The 19,481-nt window shown below is 41.7% G+C and overlaps 2 protein-coding genes across 10 annotated transcripts; both read right to left on the bottom strand.

Moving 5' to 3' along the window:
• Nucleotides 1–396: 396 nt before the first annotated feature.
• PSTK (phosphoseryl-tRNA kinase) lies at nucleotides 397–3,131 on the bottom strand. 3 transcript variants are annotated; one of them, XM_085229637.1, is made up of 7 exons: nucleotides 2,875–3,130; nucleotides 2,511–2,766; nucleotides 2,205–2,273; nucleotides 1,870–2,170; nucleotides 1,387–1,462; nucleotides 810–903; nucleotides 397–614 (listed from the first exon to the last, which is right to left on the bottom strand). In XM_085229637.1, the coding sequence occupies exons 1-7, from the start codon at nucleotides 3,073–3,075 to the stop codon at nucleotides 409–411; spliced, it is 1,203 nt and encodes a 400-aa protein (XP_085085763.1). In that variant the 5' UTR covers nucleotides 3,076–3,130; the 3' UTR covers nucleotides 397–408. The 3 variants fall into 3 exon arrangements, with proteins under 3 accessions (XP_085085763.1, XP_085085761.1, XP_085085762.1); XM_085229635.1 differs by lacking the exon at nucleotides 2,205–2,273 and having other exon boundaries at nucleotides 1,870–2,098; nucleotides 2,875–3,127; XM_085229636.1 differs by lacking the exon at nucleotides 2,205–2,273 and having other exon boundaries at nucleotides 584–733; nucleotides 1,870–2,098; nucleotides 2,875–3,131.
• Nucleotides 3,132–3,285: 154 nt separating this feature from the next.
• LOC100541825 (disintegrin and metalloproteinase domain-containing protein 9-like) lies at nucleotides 3,286–18,695 on the bottom strand. Of its 7 annotated transcripts, none has more exons than XM_085229619.1 (22): nucleotides 18,455–18,695; nucleotides 16,034–16,146; nucleotides 14,840–14,916; nucleotides 14,165–14,243; nucleotides 13,140–13,216; nucleotides 12,213–12,435; nucleotides 11,652–11,717; nucleotides 11,499–11,570; nucleotides 10,747–10,919; nucleotides 10,290–10,374; nucleotides 9,917–10,038; nucleotides 9,280–9,451; nucleotides 8,332–8,421; nucleotides 7,595–7,790; nucleotides 7,364–7,469; nucleotides 6,974–7,148; nucleotides 6,477–6,557; nucleotides 5,822–5,927; nucleotides 4,954–5,086; nucleotides 4,307–4,370; nucleotides 3,994–4,046; nucleotides 3,286–3,884 (listed from the first exon to the last, which is right to left on the bottom strand). In XM_085229619.1, exons 1-22 carry the CDS (start codon nucleotides 18,522–18,524, stop codon nucleotides 3,305–3,307), a joined length of 2,913 nt encoding a protein of 970 aa, XP_085085745.1. In that variant the 5' UTR covers nucleotides 18,525–18,695; the 3' UTR covers nucleotides 3,286–3,304. The 7 variants fall into 7 exon arrangements, with proteins under 7 accessions (XP_085085745.1, XP_085085746.1, XP_085085750.1 ...); XM_085229620.1 differs by having other exon boundaries at nucleotides 16,034–16,131; nucleotides 18,455–18,693; XM_085229623.1 differs by having other exon boundaries at nucleotides 3,747–3,888; nucleotides 16,034–16,131; nucleotides 18,455–18,539.
• Nucleotides 18,696–19,481: the final 786 nt, after the last annotated feature.

The raw sequence follows: 19,481 nt of genomic DNA, 5'->3' as shown, positions 1-19,481 counted from the left end.
CCTATCAGTTAACATGCTAAATGCCATCTCATTTACTGCTTTTACACCTTGTCAGGCACAAAAGAGCTGTGGAAATGCTCAGCTACCTGTTGGGAACAGAGCTGAGCAGGCTGCCATTCAAGGTGCTCTTCAAAACCTCAGCTGGATGAGGCTTGGGGAAAGCCAGGTCAGCCCAATGTTGGTCCCACTGCAAGAGGGAAGTGGAACTTGATGACTTCCAGGCATTCCTCCCAGGCTGCTGTGCTATACAGCATCCCTGTTCCATAAACCAGGAGCAGGAGTTAGAGGTGGCTGAGCCCTCCAGAGAAGGAAGCTGTCACTCTCAGATGTTTTCAGCAGCACTACTAAAACAGAGTTACATTTTTAACGCTCTTTACTCTTCAAAGCAATCCAACATTCTCTGTATTATTACTTTAAAAGATATTTATTAAGTATATCGGTTGCCTCAAGTTGGAATGAAGAAAGCACACTGGTAGCAGGGTCAATGGTGGGATTTTGTTGGCCAGATTCGTTTTCCACATGACTTCCATGCCGCAGATCTTCCAAAAATTCTGCTTTGAGTTTGTTAAGTTCTTCTGCCAGGCTTTTCATCTCACTTGGGAGCACGTTCTTATCTTAAAGAAAATTCAAGTTGTCATTTTATGCTCATCTTAGAAGGTAGCATTTACAAACTTTGGCTCGTGTTGTCCAATAATTCTGGCAAGGTTTCTGAAGGATATTGCTTTGGTCACAGCTGCAGGGTTGAGAATCCAATTAATCCCAAGGGATTCCACAGTTTAACCTTACAGTGCCAGCTAACAAAAACGTACCTTTTGCCTCCTTCATAGCTTGAGAGATGATTCGTCTGCATGTCTGATCAGCTTGATGGACAGCACTGGCTGCACAGATCGCTCGATCTGCTTCCTATCCAAAAGGAGCAACGGACAGGGAGAAACATGCAAACAAATGAAAAAATTCATTCACATTATGATCAGCCTTTAATGTACTCATTCTCCAACAGGGAGAAACGTGAGCACCACCTCAGTGCCCAGCACAGTGCACATCTACTCCTTTTCTTCTGAGGCAGAGGGTGACTGCCAGACACGTACATGGGACATGAAGAAGTGAGCATTATTTCCTTCATTGTGATCAGCTCCAAAAGGCATTTGTTTTACTGCTGCTAATTGCACAACAGGATGTTAAAAGCTCGTCTGTTGGCTTTACTTAATAAGGTGACAAAAGTACCTGTTTCAAATAGGGTCGGCCTTCGTGTGCATGCTTTTGCTACCCAGAACTGCAACAGAACTCTTTGAATTTTTGTACTCACAACACCACAGTGACAATTCCAGAAGAAATTAATTCCCTATCATCCGAAAGAGCTACGGATTTTAAAACCCAGCACTCTACCTTCTGCTCAGTGTTTTCCTTGTATTGCTTCACGGGATTTTCCAACGCAGCACCCAGCAAATTAATTATCTGCACACTAAGGAAACAAAGAATAGAGAAATGCATTAATCCAATGGTTTCAACAGAAACTTACCTTTCATTTTGTCATGACAGCTCATGACAGAAAACTCCCATTTCCAGTTAAATATATGAGGCAGTCAGTGAGATAATTGTTATACAGCAAGTCAGATCATAGAATGGCCAGGGTTGGAAGGAACCTCAAGGATCATGAAGCTCCAACCCTCTGCCCCATGCAGGGCCACCAACGTCCACATTTAATACCAGCCCAGGCTGCCCAGGGCCCCATCCAACCTGGCCTTGAACACCTCCAGGGATGGAGCATCCACAGGTGGCTGTTCCAGCACCTCACCACTCTCACAGTAAAGAGTTTAATGATATGAAACGACGACAAGCTTCAACCGCCCATATGTGCAAACAACTCACTGGAAAGCCTCCATCAGCCCGGCATCACACTGCTCCTCCGGGGTGCACGCAGAGCTGCTCAGGATGAGGCTGTTCTGCTCCCAGGGGTTCTTCTCAGGCTCTGGCAGCTCCACTCTCTGTGCCATACGGCAGATTGTCCCCTCGGGCACCGGGCTGCCCCGCAGGCGGTTCCTCTGCAGGCACAGCTCCAGGGGGCACTCCAGGAAGAGCTGGCAGAAGCCCAGGGAATCTGCAGGGATGCAATGGACAGTTGTCTGGACGAGGCCGCGCACGAATGCTGATCCTCCTGATGGAAGGAGCCCTCTAAGTTCTGAGGGCAGCACGCCGAGAATGGCGGCGTGAGACCCAGCAGCTCCTACACTGCTCGCTCCAAAAGTAGTGCCTCCTGTTTATTTCCACGGAAACTACAACAGGTACAAAGGGCACGACAACACTGTTTGACAGAGCAAACTCTCGGCTACAAAACGCTGTTTTTTTTCAACGTAGCCACCGTTAGCTCTGCGACCAACGAGAGCCTGTATGCTGCACCGGTACACGTGTAGATGGGCGGCAAAGGCGGCCCTGTTGGGAAGGTCCAACCCTCCTGCCATCCCCCCAACGCCACGGGCCGACACAAAGCAGGACGCCCCGCATCGAATTACACTCGCGAGCCAGCTGGAACACCTCGTATCGCATGCTGCGGTAGTAGAAGTTGTCATCCAGGACGACGCACAAAGGGCGGACCCCGGGATCGCCGCCGTCCCGCCCCGGGAGCAGCCCCTGCTCGGCGAAGCAGCTCAGGAAGCGACCCCAGGCGGGCGGGGCGGGGCCGGGCGGGGGGGAGCCGGAGCGCAGCGCCCACAGAAAGCGCTCCAGGAGCCGCAGCAGTTCCCGCCGCCGCCGCTTCCAGGCGGAGTCCTGCGGGGCGGAGCGAGGAGCGGGGTTTGCGCCTCGCCGCCTTGCAACGGCGGCCGAGCGACGCGGCCAATGGGAAGGAGGGAAGGCGGGAAGGAAAGCGGCACTGACCAATGGGGGCTCCCCGTGCGGAGGCTCGCCCCGCCCCCGGGCCTCCTCCGGGATGAGGTCGTCGTAGACGAGCAGCGCGCAGTCCCAGCTCTGGTGGAGCGGCAGTTGGCGGCGCAGAGCGCGGGCCAGCGTGGACTTGCCGGCGGCCGGCAGCCCGCACAGCACGCACAGCACCACGCGCCCGCCGTCCGCCCGCTCCATCGCCGCCGCACTGCGCTCGGACGCCGCTTCCCCGAGGGGGCGGCCCTGCGCGGGCGCAGTGTGAGAGCGGGCGCGCGGCGAGAGCGCCCCCTGGCGGAGCGGCGGCCCTCACGGCGGCTGCGGTTGGGGAAGTAAATAGAGGGTGAGGAACGGTGCGGCAGCTGCTGGGCGCTGCGTTCCACGGTCATGAAATCAAGATCGTGCGGGTGATCTACGTTAAGTCATTGCATTAGTGTGATTCTGCCATCTGAGGACTCCCGAGGGAAGGCTCGTTGCTTGCAGGACGCGCTTTGCCCCGCGGGTTTCTGCCTGCAGGAGGGGACGAAGGAGCACGAAGGAGCACGAAGGAGCTGCGGGCTGCCCGCACAGGACGGGACACGGCGGCTGTTAAATGACCCCCATCCGCTTCTCCTCTGCAGCTGAGGCTGCGCGCTGAGAAGCCCAGTTCTGCCACGGCTTTAAAGCAACCACAGATGGACTTCAGGCTTTCCGTAAAAGAAATAAAAACAAAAAGAAGGGGTGAGGTAGAAGAGGCACAAACGAAGCCAGCAGCTCTTAGGCAATAATACAATAAGGCAATGATACAAAGGCTGTGCTCAGGGTCTCTCGGCACCGAGTCCTTCCCAGCGGTACGTGCTACTGGAAGGATGCACACACGGAGGGCTGCACGATGCCAGCCCTCGTGCTTTTCCTTATCAGTTCCTGGCAGCAGCTGTGGCCCAAGGAGCTCCTCATACAACGGGTCTGGGTGATGGGACAGCAGGTCGATGAGGTCCTGAAGGAACCGCAGCAAACTGCGTTTGTCCTGCCTGCCTGGAGGGGGGAAAACAGCTTTGAGAAGTGCTTTGGCACCTGAGACAAGCCGTTCTGCTAAGCGGGAATTTTGCCAGCTGTAGCAAAGGTTTAAGTTATACAAACCTCGGACTGGGAAAATGCGATATGGTGAAAATATCAGGGCTTGCTGTGGCGGGCTAGGAGAGATGGCACAGATAATCAGGTTAACACAGAACACACTTCAAATCATAGCTCGTTATTCTCAACAGACCTAATGGTATGCAACTTTCAGACACGGTGGTTTGTCCTGTCCAACACCCTCTGTTAAATACTTGGAAATTCTGATGGCTTTCGTGTATCAATAAAACCACAACGTAATCGGTGAGTGCTTTAGACAAAGGCACTGTATGACTGGGATTACTCAGCATGAAGTAATGCAACTATGCATCTGCCTTACCTGATCATTTCTTGTGGTATGGGTTGGTCTGTTGCTTTGCTTTGGTTGCTGTGCATTGTTATCCCTAAAAGGAAAACACCACCATAAGGAAAATCCCCATTTGGATTGACAGCATGAAGGGATGAATGCTTACAAAGGGACCCAGTTACAGATCTCATGTTTCTGACTTCACCCCTTCCTGGATGTGGCAAATAATTTCCATGTTCATTATCATAGAATGGCTTGGGTTGAAAAGGACCTCAGAGATCATGTAGTTCCAACCCCCTGCTATGTGCAGGGTTGCCAACCAGCAGACCAGGCTGCCCAGAGCCACATCCAGCCTGGCCTTGAATGCCTTCAGGAATGGGGCATCCACAACCTCCTTGGGCAACCTGTTCCAGTGTGTCACCACCCATGCTCTATGCCCCTGTGCCCATGAACACAATTACCAGTACCAATTAGAAAAGTGCAGTGCATTTTAAGAAAAAAAAATGCTTGAGAACTCGCGATCAGAGCATCAGTATGAAAGTACTCACGTTTACCAATAGCAGGACAGTCTTTTTCTCTGGGGAGCTATGTAGTATTTCTTACATAGAGCATCTAACTGGATTGCTAAATCTAGTTGCCCTCACAACCGTTGAAATACGCATTTGCAATAAGGATAATACCTGTGTTGTCTTCTACTTTTCCTGCAAAACTTCCTCTTTATTGCGTCACGCTTAATTACTGCTATTACAGTCACAATCAATATTGGCAGCACAATGAAGAAAAAAATAAGCAGACCGTCCCGAAGTGATGTATCTGGAGAAAAATAATAGCAATCATGTAAGACAGTCGTCTTGTTTCGTCTCGTATGAAAGCATTTTGATGCTAGAAATGCCTTTCTGAGGTAAGAATTACCATCTTTAAATTGCTACGAAGCAAAACTAGTAATTAGGATTTGCATTTCCATAATCACAAATTGCCCTTGCCTTACTCAGCCCGTGCTGTATGACATACAACATTTTCCTTTTAGTCACAGATGTAAAAGGCTTTCCATGGTCTCTCAGTGTAAACATCAGAAAAATTCACTCCTTTTTCCCTTTGCATAATTTCATGGCTCTCAGCTGAGCAGTGATGGTGCAGCATGAACCTCCTTCATCCCTCTCATTGCAGTGATACCTTTTCCATATGTTAAGGCTGCTGGTTTCATTCTCAAGCTCCAGCCTTACTATATTATATCAGGTTTAAAATAACTAGGAATTAAATATTTGAAGAACATCTAACTGTTTTAAAATGTACAAGTAATTCTAAGTAATTAATGTACTGGTTTTTATCTCAGATAAAACTAAAATGAGCTTCTCCCTTGGACCAACTTGTGTAGGTCTGCAGACATCACAAATCAGATGCTGTTCATTCTCCAAGGCAGTCACAAATGAGCAGTGGAAACAAAAAAAAAAAAAAAAGCTTTAGAAAAGAGACTGAAAACCACCCTGTATGAGTAGATTAATTAAATGGGACACTGGAAGCAGTAAGAAAGCAGTTTCAGAATCATACCCATGTGAGCTGGACCACTGTCAGTGCTGCCACCGTAGCCTGACTGGTTACAGAACGGAGGAGCCCATCCAGAATTGCAGTGGCAGTTCCCATTGTTGTTACACACCTACAGCCAATGCAAAAGGGATTAGTCAAATAAAGGCTTTTTGGCAGCAGCCACTTTCAACTTCTGACGTATATCTTAAGTTACACATTAAGAACTGCACGTGGGAACAAGAAATATTGCATAGTATTGCATAGAAGTATAGAAGTATAAGCTCACTGCTTCCACAACATTCCAGAACACTGAGTGAAAGAACTTCTCAGTTCTGAAACTGTCAGACTCCATTTTCATTTTTCACAGAGAAATATCTGCATCCTGAATCACCAGGCTGCCCTCCTCAGAGGAATACTCTCCTCTTACAGTTTGACAACTCAGAACTATTAGAAAATTCCCGAGGGAAATGCAGAAGAAATGTTCAGAAGTGTCTTGCAATGTTAGCGCTAAGGTGTTTGCAGTATACTGCTAACATGAATTATGGATTAAAATGTGGATTTAACTTTTAATACAGAGCAGAAGAAAACACAGCCATCTGTCATGCTACTGCTTTTACAGAGGCATTTTGCAGCTATCTTTATCTTTGAGATGTAGAGCATGAAAACACCATCTACTCACCCCATTGTCATTACACTTCTGCTTTACATCGCAGCTGTAGCCCAGATGACTTGCATCAACACACTCAAAAGCTACACAGGCCTGGGAAAATATTTAGTGTCTTTTAAATGCAACATTCCCCCCAAATCCTATCCATTTTATACATATACTATAAAATAATACACATTTTCGAGTCTACAGCTTTTGCTTATCAGCCCTTTGCCTTGGCATATAGAACACTGAGTACTTAACAGCTTTATAGCTGTGTTTATCTCAGATTTTCTTAAATCTATGGATGCAGCTTGATGGAAATAATTTGAGTAACTGATAAGATTGCTCACTGATTTGTAGCATCACAGGTTTTTTTAAGAGCTAATTAATTGTGAGTATATATCTGAAAGAGCAGATTTTTAATGACATTATGGTAGGTAAATAAGAGAACAGTTTAATGCTTTTGAAAGTTAAGAGCTTTCCAGCTGGTGGAATATGTTGTGTATATATGCTGACATTTGCCTTACCTTCTTTTCTCCACATGCTGTTCCATCATGAACTTGAGCAGGATCAGGGATATCTGATCCTAAGTCAAAATCAGAGGACCAGCATAAAACCCCAGATGCATTATTGACAACACTCCAGGCAGGAAGATTTTGAAGGCTAACAGAAGTGCACTGGAGCTTGCCGCACAGACTGTGCCTGTAGTGAACAAATGGCACTTGGAGAGAAGATGAACAGCAAAAAAACACACAAAAAAAGCCCCAGTATAAATGCAAATACACCAGCCAGTCAAATGTAGGCTGCATTTTAAACAAATATTCTTGTCTTAAACCTCTATGCTCTACAAGTTCGTAACGGAATGGGTATTTTACACTGGAGATCTTAGGGGTGGCTTTTGTTTAGTACTGACTTACTGAACAGAACACTTCTTGTACACTCCACCTGTCATTCCACAGTTTCCAAATCTATCTCCTTTAATATTGGCTTTTTCAAAGCACAGATCAGGTGCTTTTCGTGCCCCTGTATGAAAAATAGAGGTTCTTAGCAAGCCATCACGCTGTCTTAAGAAAATGAGAAAGAAAAAGCAAGCTATGAAATGTCTCGTAGAAGACTACGAGTCTTTTTACATTAAATTATAAACTTACCTTTTCCATATATAGCTTCACACTGTGAATCAAAGCTCTGACACACTCCGTAGTAGCAATATGCTTTCATGTTGTTGCACGGGTAACCATTCATGATATAAACATCATCTGGACAGTAGGCATAGCTTCCATTGCAGTATTCAGGGAGATCACAGAAATCCATTTTTGATCTGCATTCTGTTCCTGCTGCTTTAAACTGGAACAGGAGAAGGATGCTACCTCACTTTTATTTCGTAACAGCGCAACTTCAAATATGAAACAATGACAGCTGAGAATCTGTTTTTAAAGAAGATTTTAAGAAGATAAAATAGGTGTTTTTTTTTATTACTCTCTAATAAAAAGTTCAAAACTTCCCTCAGGTTCATAGGGTGTAGTTACAAAGTTTTTGAGCTGAGTTTGCAGAAGAGTAGGGTAGGTCATACAAATGCACACACAAGCACAAATTAAAAAGTAGCCAACAATCAGAGACTGTGTGGATGCCTGGGGTTGCATAATGGAAATGACTACTGCTGAATCCCCTGATTACTTCTTCCTCCTGTGAGGGATGACACAGAGCTGACATTCCATTTCAAAGCTACAGAACTCATTAAGAGACAAATTCTCTACTTCCATGCTCTCTGCTGGTGAATGTAGTTTGATGTGGAACTATGTCAAGAGATTCTATCAGATTTCCAACACCTCCTAAAAAAGCCAGCCTAGTAATGAACATCAGTTCAGCTTAATCAAACAAAGCCTACCTTGCAGTTTTTGCAGCACAGTCCTTGTGCACACTGCGATCCAGATGTAAGTTTGCAGGTGGCAGCATTGCAGCAAGGGTTGGTGCATTCCTAAGAAAGTCATAAAGAAGGGAACAGCTGTTTTTACCTTGCGTAGCTAGGAATGTTGCTGGTCAAGCCAAGTGCATGGACAAACCAAGCATTACATACACTATCTGTCTTGCACATTCTGAGATTGATAGCCTCGAACAGAAAGCAACATACAGTCTGGCTGTATTTATTTATTTTTATTTTTTACAAGTCATCAGAAAAACACCTATTTTGATGGGCTATGCCATAGGAATATAAGATAGGTTTCCACTTTAAGCTGGCACTAAAGAAGCAGACCAGTTCATTTTTAAAATAACACTACTTATCCCACCCTGTCATATTTTCCCACCACACTGGCAGTTTGGTGTAGGGAAAAGCTGGTATCTTTTCTTGCCTTAGAAGAAGACCTATGCAATGGATTTACTGATACATTGGTGTCTTTTTGGAGACACCAAAGAACGAGGCAGTGTGCCCCATTCTTAGAAAGACATTTTCACAATGTGAATATGACCAAAATAATGGTGTTTTGGGCTAATTCTGAGGGCTACAGTTAGGAAACATGTAACTACTACACAACCAGTAATCACTTTTCTGTTACATAAATCTCAACCTTGCTAATACCAGCACAAAAACCAATGGCATTTTCACATGTTGTGCACTGAAATGCATTTCTTTGTTAGGCAATGACTCAAAGTTCCATCAAGTCCAGAAGCTCTTAACCGAGTTCATACCAAAACTGATGTATCATTTTAGGCTTTTTCTAAAATTTACCTTTATACAGCTTGCAAAAATGTAAACTTAAAGGAAAGCTGCCAGATATTAACACAAACCAGGTGTACAGCAAGTATAGCACACAGGCACACAGCTGAATTTCATTACCTGTGGTTTTCCACAGTCACATTCTTCGTTGTTATCAATCACATTGTTACCACAGACAGGCTCTTTGTAAACATTACTTGTTTTGGGTGGATTTCTGAGGCAGTTTCCTCCTCCATTTAGAACAAGGTTCTCAAAATCATCAGCACTGCAGGAACTGAAATTCCTGGATCCCCTGGAAAGCACACAATTTTTATTAGATTTTGCTTACAAAAAGACAATTCAATAAAATATTGTCATGTTTCCAGATGTTAGAGATCTTGAAATATTCTCTTTTTACTTTATTGTGCATTAGAGTACTTTTAGAAATAAAAAAGATTTTTCTTTTTTCAGAAGCAAAAAAGACCCACCAGATTATCCATTCTTATACTCTATACAAAACAAGCTTTCAAAATCTCTTGTTTGTACTGAGTCCAAAAATGCCTGCTTGAAATATCTTCTGACCAGGTCAGAAAATAGGTTACGATTCAAATAAATGAAAATGATATCAAATCCTAAGTCCAAAAATTCACTCTGTGATCAAAATCTTCAAACAACTTCTCATTCACAAAAGTTCTTCGGTGCTCGTGGAATCTTCTCAGTTTAAAAGACATAGGCAGTGCAGATAAATAACAATTATTAAATTAAATGGAAATCTTACTTATCTGTGCTGTACATAATGTAGGATTCAGGACACCTTTTATCATCATGTTTCATTCCAAGGTTATGTCCCAGTTCATGTGCAACTACTGTAGCATGACGTAACACATTGTTATGATTCAACTAATAAAGAGAATCAGTGTTAAAAATTATGAAAGTAAAGAACTACATTTCTACCTGCCCACTTATTCAAGCCACAGGTTTCTTAGAGGCTACAAAGACAATACAAAATTGTGTTGCAAAGCAAAAACAGCAAGAAATGGCAGTTTGCCACTGTTTATTTTCAGGCAGGGCTAAACTCTGCTGCTCTTTCTATTCCTTCTAACAGGATCACACTCTGATAGTAACACAATCAGCCATGGCCATGTACTTACAGTGCTGATTGACCCTCCCTGCACCTGTGAGCAGACGGTACCCACAAAAGCCATTCCAATGGATCCACTGTAAGAGTCTCTCCCTCTGTGACAAAAGCAATTTGAAGGTGGTGTTGAAAGAGGAGCTGAATGTTTAAGGTTTCTTCTAAAAGACACTGTTGGAACAAATACTGCAAAGCATAATTTGGTCTTCATGAAGACAAGAAGAAAGTTGCACGATATCACGGTTTCAACTAATAATATTGGGATAACATTGATTGAAAATAATGATCAGTCACCAAAGTCTGCTGTATCAGTGCTTCTAAGATCAAACTATATTCATTACATTTTCTTGATTTGTTTTTTCCAAGTTAAAGCTGTTTGGAAGTTGAGGGAATTTTATTCCAGTTATATTTTCATTCATGTATGAAACAAAACCCACATATATTAGCAACTCTGCCACTAAATAAAAACTTACATTATGAGATGGCTAACATCATTTCTGGATCGCTTAAGAAGATCTTTCTGTCTCCAAGAAACGAATCTACTCAGTACATCTCCAGCTGAACCCTCCATTACAGAGATTTGGTTTTTATCTGTCCAAATCTCTAATCCAACCAAAACAATCTGGATATTTAATGCACTATACATCTGGAAAGGGGGAAAAAAAGGTGATTACTATCCATCAGTCTGGTTCAAGTGAGTTATGAAAGATTTTTTCATTATTGCTGCATTAACATGAAGCCAAACAGTGGCTGAGACCTAAGTTTAGTTTCTTTGAATAATTACAATCTAGTTTAATATTAAGAAATACATGACTGAAGTCAATCTACCTCACGAATATGCTTAAACAGATCTTTCAGGTGAAATTGGAAAGATAATGTTTATTCATTTTCTTAGCTAAATGTCTTGAGGAGAACCTGTGAGCATATCGTCGCATTCCTTGTGGAATTGTTCACAATGCTGACAATTTGCTTAAGGAAAAAACAATTGCAAACAAGTGAAATACTCTTCCTGGAAACATAGAAAGTGCTGCAGACCTCAGGTTTCTGGTCTGCACCTCTACAAGTTCTGTGCACAGATACGCAGCATGCCTTAAATATCACAAATTGCCACATCACTTCCAAATACAGTTTCAGGACATAGCTGTACAGATTTACTGAATTATTTTTTCTTTTGAAAACTAAGACATATAAAAACTACTGAATATAGGTGACTGAACTGACCTACCCCATCAACATAATTAATCAGCTCTACGGTTTCCTTTTGCACTGCAGCAGGATCAGAGTTCTTCTGCAAAAACTGTAAGATGCCACATGCAAACGTCAGTGAAAATTGTTAATATTTTAACACAATGTATTTAGCATTCTACAGAGTCATTACCCTGTGATTATCCACAACCACAAATAATTCCACATAGCTCTTCTGTGGCAGGACAGCTCGCTTCTTCTGCAAATTAGAAAGCACAGTAAGTTAACACTGCCTAATGGATTCAAGGTTTTTAACTCATCCTTCTCATCTTTTTCATTTAATGCGTTTATAAAAAAATTTGCATTTTTAAACTGGCTCAAATGTAAGTTAGCTTTAGATTTCCATACCAGTAGCAGTAATTAGCACTTCACTTTTGGTCAGACCTTGAGATGCATGAGCTGAATGGCAGCTCCACGCCTTTCACACACCCATGATGGTCATGGGCTGAGCTCTGCTAAAGGACTGCTTCAAGTTATGTTAAATTCCCATTGTGCTATTCTTCTCTTTCAGAATTTATCAGAACTCCCAACAGTTTGGGGTCCATGAAAACGTGAGCAACAAGGAGGTGCTCAGCCAAACCCACCTGCAATGATACCATGCCAAAGCCAGGCACTGCAGACCCTTGGTTACTGGGACAGACTGAGGAAATAGTTTGGACTGTAGCCCTCAGGAGAGAAACAGGAATGTATTTACCCTCGAAAGCTCTTCCCTACTAGAGGTGCTGTTTGGGGAGAATACGTATTTCACAGACTGCTTCACAAACATCTGCATCTCATGATGAAGGCTGTCATTCAGCACACCGCAATGGAAAGGAATATGCTGCATATCTTCTAACTGGTAAAACCTGTGTTCAAATGTTCTGGATGTGTTGAGTGGCTCCATTCCATACCATTTGCCAGCAATGTAGACAATTCCTCTGATGAGCATAAAAGAACGAAGAATTATTTCTCTCTCATGGTTATGACTAGGGGAGTAAACAGTAGATAAACACTTTAAACTGTAATTATTCATGCCACTATCTTTACATAAATTATTATCCTAAATTATCTCAGTATAGGGGGTGAATTCAAATGCCCAATAGGATCTCAAAAGAAAAAACAGTACTCGTTTAAGATATTGATTTTATGCAAATACATGCTCCTTGAAACAATTACTGGGAAAGCCTAACTGTTGCTGGATGGCCAAGCACTGGAACAGGCTTCCCTGGGAACAAACAACACTCTTAGATATATAGTTTAGATCTTAGATTGCCCTGCATGGAGCCAGGAGTTGGACTCAGTGATCCCTGTGGGTTCCTTCCAACGCAGGATATTCTGTGCACTTGTATCAAGTATTACAGGCCTTTGCTCATGCCTGTGTTCTACATGTATTTAGATTATGCTCTCCCTCGTGTTGTCTTTCTCTCCAAAGGAATTTTAGATAAGTGATAAATAGTAGTGGAGACAAAGAATAAAACCTGTATAGAGTTTCAGCTTCATCAAGATGTGAAACGTAAAATATCTTTGCAAGACAGGATGGTGCTTCTTTCCATGAGTAAGATGAATATTAAGGCTTTTGTTTTGTTTTTGCTGGTGGTACTTTACAATTAATTATCTTGAAGCAAAAAGCAAGAGGTAATACCTCAGGCCATCACATGTGCTAAGAGCAAGCACCGAGTCAGCCATTCCTTCAACAGCACCATGATAATAGCAGTGTGTCTGAAATGCAACAAAACCACATAATTAATGACAAAATAAGGTTGCTGTGTTCAAATTCAAATGTATTTGGTAACCAGCCTTATTATTTGCAGGATGCTATAGCTGGCTTTTGCAAATTTAAAGTGTTCCATATTCTAAAATAATCCTAAATTTCTTGGAAGTAAAATATTACTTGACATGAGTAACTACTACAGCACCTGGTTCTAGAAAATAAAGAGCTTTTTTATTTAACCTATCACCATCTTTTAATGAGATCTTTGTGTCTCTATTGCTTATTTTGTTCTCACATAGAATCCTCTCCAAGGCTGATCCAAGAAGCTCTGCATGCACAAAGCAGTCTCACTGAGCTAGCATGCAGTTAAAGGCTGAAATTAAACATAAAAGCATTCTTAAGGTTTGCTCAAAACTACAGAGCTTTGATGCTGCCATCGTACCTGTAACATTGTACTATGCAAAGGTGACCTCGTTGGGTAGCTCAAATTCAATCTTGGCATAATTTCCTGTGCCTCCTTTCTCACCTTACAAAATAATGATGCTGTATCATCAGAAATAGTATGAGGACACGACTGCTCCCTCATAAAACACGAAACCTTATGTTTTATATCACATAAACATTAATGCTATAAATAGAAAACCTTGACAAAATCTCTCTCCCAGCATATATTTCTTTTTTTCTATAGGTGCCCTTCACTGGCATACCTGTATTTCCCTTTCCACTGCCAAAAATGTAAACAATTTTCATTGTTCTACTATACAGACACAAAGACATTCAGAGTGAATGGTCACACACATTCACATTTGCTTTTGAAATACATACAGATGCACATATATCCTTGCTGCAGCTCTCAGTTCTATCGAATTGTTAACAGGGCCTACAGCTCATAAAGCTTGGGTTCTCTGCTTTGAGGAAACTCTCATCCGAAAGGGGAAATTTCAGATGTACAATACCTTGTTTTTTGATTGTGTTGCCTCCAGTTTCCCATTTTTCCCATATGTATATAGCATAAAGTCTTTGCTAACAAGGTCTCTGGAAACAAAAACAAACTACTGCTCTTTTAAGAGTCTATAAAGCAAGAAATAAATCAAGAATCCTAGTAAGTACTACATTGTTAGCAGCATATTCCTCTTATAGTATTACTAAAGTGCATAGACATGAAAGAGATACCTTCAAAATGAGCTGAGCTATTTGGAAAATGTGTTATTTTGAAATAGTTTAATTAAAATATCCACAGAGTAGGACCTGAGCAGACTATGTTATATCAGGGCCTGGACTGTTACTGACTCAGGAACAACGAAGAACAACAGACAAATTTATCTAACCACAACATTACTAACAACCCTCCCTGCCAAAAATGGATATGAATTCTACTTTTCCAGGATTTTCTGAAATCTACTGCTTTGTGGTGCTAATAATAAATTAACTGAAATAAATTTGTGCTCAGAAAAATATTACCTTGCGCTTGTGAGGCAGTACCATAACAGAGACACTATGTAACATACTTTGTAATTATGGCAATCTGCCCTCAAAGTGCTTTCTGCTGAGCTTTGTCAGTGTAACAATACTTGGCTGTATGCAACCACATTCAAATATGGAATGATACCCTAGAACACTTTGTAACATACTTATTTTTCCTCAGTGTTAGGAGGTATGTTCCACTTCTGGTTTTTATGGAGTAAGAAAGGTTGTCATCTGAATGCTCCTGAAAACAGAACAGAAATATCATTCCATGAATTTTTACCTGGGCGTGCCAGTTCCATGCTTTCTTTGATAACAGAGCTCCAACTACTACATGTGTTTTACGTATTCACTTGATTCACAAAACACATTTCCTACCCCTCACACTGACTGTATTTAAAAGATTCAGCACCACGCTCTACATTCTTTCCTCTGGAAAGTTTAAATTCTGTTAGGCTATAAATAATCATACAGAAAACATAATGAAAAATCATATAAACTACACAGAAGATTAAGTGTGTCTGCCTTTAGAGATCTGGAGAAGGAATGAAGATACGCTGTCTACAAAAAGGTCAATAATTACCATTTGTGGTATTAATAACAAAAAAATAAGTGTTAATTAAGCTAAACATAGGTGCCCATTGTATAGCTTTACAGTCTCAGGAGCAGATGCTCCTGAGGCTCTAGTGGAGAGGAAATAGGCACAGACCAGATGAAGGTGGCCAGAGGTAGTTTCCCAAGGAAGGCACAGCCCACGTATGCTGCTGAACTATCACCTAAAGTTTTGTGACACTCCTTATGTAAATCATCATCAGCCAGCTGAACAACACACAAATGTTTCCTTAGGTAATCAGTTTGCACAAAGATGACTAACCATTTCATTATCAGTTTCATTTCAATAATTGAACTCTGTATCTGGTGTAAAGGTAAATGACTTCAGAGCGGAAGAATTAAGGTTCAGATCTCTCTCTCTTAACTCATTCATTTACCTGTAGGACTGTATGGGACCACTTGTACTAAGGGAGCATCTGCCCTTCAGTTGCTACATGATTGAAATCTCATGTTTTCTCAGAGACTGTGTACAAAGTACAACAGAACACACACAGCATGGACATTAGCTCAAGTTCGGTGTCTAATCTGACCTGGAGGAGAATGAAATATTCCCCACTCTCCTTCCTACTTCTGTCTCATAAGGCAGGACCAGTGCAGTCATAGATCTCCGTGGAAACAAATTCACTCAAAATTACCCAAGAAAACTTAAGAATCTAATCTATATCAACATAGACAGTACGTATGCATGCCTGCAATATAGGACAATATTATGAAAAACAACAATGTTAGAAATAAAAGTAACAACAAACCTCATGAAAAAATGGGTGATGTTTCTCTCTGCCTGTCAACCTTTGAGGAATAACGATTTCGAATGCAGAAAGTCTGGATGCCTCTTCAGAATATACACCTAAAAATGAAATTCCTAAGGAATCAGAAAGGGTAAGTGATGTCTTGTGTTGGCATCAAGACAGAGATGATAGCTGAAAAAGAATTCTGATCAGACAATAAATGGAGAAAAGGGAGTTTCACCAGCATGGGACCGAAACCAAAACCGCCCATGCTGAGTTTGGTTTCTTCCATCTCTGCCTGAGTTCTGGGATTATGCTGAGAAAGTCAAAGAAATCAAGGTTTTCATTCATGGCCAAAGTATTCTGCATTCCTGAGTGTATAAACTAACTGTATCTTAGTTATTTATATTACAAACTGAAATGATAACTCAAGTTTTGATCATTCTTTCATACAGTCATTATGAAAACAAATGATTGTATGAAAAAAAAAAAAAACCACAGCTGTAACATCACATAAAATCCCGAGTAAAAGAAAATCTAAAAATCTAACCAAAAAAAAAGCTCCTGTATTCAGAGCATACCTTGAATAAATAGCTCAGGAATGATCAGACTGATGCAAAAGGAGGTGAATTCTGGTTTCAGCTGCAGTCTTCCAGAGGACATAAAGAAAAGCTACCAAATTAGCTAAATCTCCCATATTCTAACCTGGACTACTAACTTTGTCTGTCCCCTTTAAACACTTTCTTTTCCCATGATGGATGCTTTCAACCTGATGTACCACAGAAAAAGTCAGCATCTGTCCTCTCTGTCCACCCATCTGCCCTCTTCTAGGAAGTTTTAAGGTAGCTGGCCACTTAAAATTAACTGTGCGTGAGATTTTGACGTCTCAAATACCATTAAGTTCCTTCAGGTTTTGTGAAATCACCTTGCTGGTGTCAGGAGCAATGTGCTGATGTGTCTCTTGGCAGCAGGGCTCTCCAGGAGTGGCTGATGGATGCTTGCTCAGCAACACTCACATTTCTCTTCTATTTTTTTGTGAAAGGTTTTACACTATATCAGTTATCTTCAGAACACCATCCTAACTCAGGAAGATAAAGGTAAGAAGTCTGTTGAGTGTCCAGTTTCAGTTATAGACAAAATCCATCTCCAGTGACCTTTTGGAAAATTGGGAGAACCTCTCCTCCTCTTTTTTCCTGCTTGTTCATCAAAGTGGTTTTAGTGTTTCTTTTAGTCAACAAAGACACAACTGCTGCTTTTAAGTAGGTTACAGAGTCAACAATAACGTGGGCTTTAACAACCTACTTCTTAAATTGTTCCTCTATGAGGAAACAGAGATATCTGCTCATTTGTAGTAGGACAAAGTTAACCCCAGCCTCCCATGTTTCTGTTTCTGAAAGGAAACTAACTGCAAAGAAGCCACAGAGCAATCGTGAATCACCAATTCAAAGCAAGGAGGAGGACTCAGTGTAATGATGATCTCTACCTATTAGATAACATCAGGATTTTTGAAAACTAGGTGCAAGTAGACTATCATCAACATTAAATACTGCCATTACAATCAAAATGTGGAAGCTGCTAATAGCAAAAAAGGCTTGTAAATAATACTGGTGCTCCCTCTTTACTTTTGTCTTTTTATCTGAAATAACTTTGTTAACTATATCATAAAATCTGTTCTGTTTTGTAAGTGCATGTAGAGCTAAGGGCAGAAGTATGGTTTTAACAATTCAAATTGACACCTGAAAGGAAGTTTTTTTTACAATGATGGTGGTGAGGCACTGGCAGAGGTTGCCAAGAGAGGTGGTGATGCTCTGTCCCTGCAGACCCCCAAGCTCAGGCTGGAGGGGGCTCTAAGCATCCAATGGAGCTATGGGCATCCCCATTCATTACAGGGAAGTTGGGCCAGATGACCTCAGGGTCACCAAAGGGTACCTTACAACTCAAATAATTCTATAATGATTCCATAAGAAAAGCGAGAAAGCACCTGTAACATTGGTCATAAACATATCCCTTTCTAAGAAATATTTCAGGCATTACATCTACATCTAAAATCTGAATCCTAATCATCAATGTAAAGAAGTTAATGTGGACATAAAACAAAACATTACTGGAATTTCAAATCTTTTTCTCCACTCTTTACTGTCCATCAGTGACAGTAAAGAGTGGAGAAATTGTCACAACCAGTGTCATGTGGGGAGGGAGATGTTTTTAAACACCTACTATGTTATGGGGAAAAAAATCACAAAGAACTAAGCTATAAGAAGCTTCAAACTGCAGGGTTTTCCTTAAGCCAGAGCTTCTTGGATAGGAGATCTGCTAACAGCCTAATGCCTAAGGACAGTCATGCCTTGGTTTGAAAGGTCTGCACGTTTCTGGTTAGAATTGGAGAGTACAAGAATTCCCTAGGCAAACTTTCCGAATACGTAACAGAAATGAAAAGCTTACCTTTCATCCAACAAGAGTTTCCAGTTAAAGACAGTCCAAAAGTGAAGAGAAACAGGCCGTGCCTTAGCATGACTAGATTTCCTGCAGACACGGTACCTGGCTCTCAGCCACTCGGCAGAGAACTAGAAGAATGAGAACCGTCTGCTCTGAAGGTAAACAACAGAAAAAGCTCTCGATACTTCTTCTCTGCTAAGGAAACGGGAAGTAAAAGTTCATCCATTAGGCTTGCAAGAAAACTGGTTAGGCAGCTTAAGGCAAACAAAAAGCAGCTCTCTGAAATGCTGATTGGAGGCAGACAGCCACATCATGCCAGGACCAAGCTGGTTTCTTCTGAAGGACTTCGACTGTTACCACAGTGAGGTTATATGAGATTCAAAACATCAAGTCTTGCTAGCAGTGGATCTGATATTTGAGATATTTGTACTGGTCGCTGCTAGCTGAGCAAAATGTACTCTCTGGAATTTCAGCTTCTTGTTTCCCTTTATTTTATCTCTACAAATATGAAAAATGCAGTGCTTATCAACATATGGAAATCCCACAGCTGTATATAAGATAGGAATTTTAGCTAGCGCCATCCACGTTAAGAATAATTCTCCTCACCAAAAGTCTGTAATTTTGAGGACTTCATCACTCTTCCAGGATCAGAATAATCTTCCAAGGCACTGAGCAACAGCATCGTCACCAAGAGCAGAAAATGAATGCTCCCAAAGCCGGATGAATGTGCAATGCAATTCAGAAGTGCTGAGCACCTTTAGGAACTCAAAGAGGAGACTGAGACAACACGGCTTTCACACTGAAACATTTATATCGAGTAATTAATTTTAAATAATTTTGAATTAAAACAGAGCGAAGCCAGTGCTGGTCAGTCACACAAAATAAAGACTCAAGTGCAAAAACAAAACAAAAATCAGAAATGTCAGCGCTATCATATTGTCCTGGATAAAGCCTGTGCAAATCTCCCTAATTAACAGACCTAATTCCCTTGGCCAAAACACCAAGAAATTCAATATCTGAGCTCCCTGGGCTC

Source organism: Meleagris gallopavo, chromosome 8, assembly GCF_905368555.1.
Source record: "Meleagris gallopavo chromosome 8, MGAL_WU_HG_1.1, whole genome shotgun sequence".
NCBI lineage: Eukaryota > Metazoa > Chordata > Aves > Galliformes > Phasianidae > Meleagris > Meleagris gallopavo.
The sequence above is the reverse complement of the archived record's forward strand: the minus strand, read 5'-3'. Positions and strand labels throughout refer to the sequence as shown.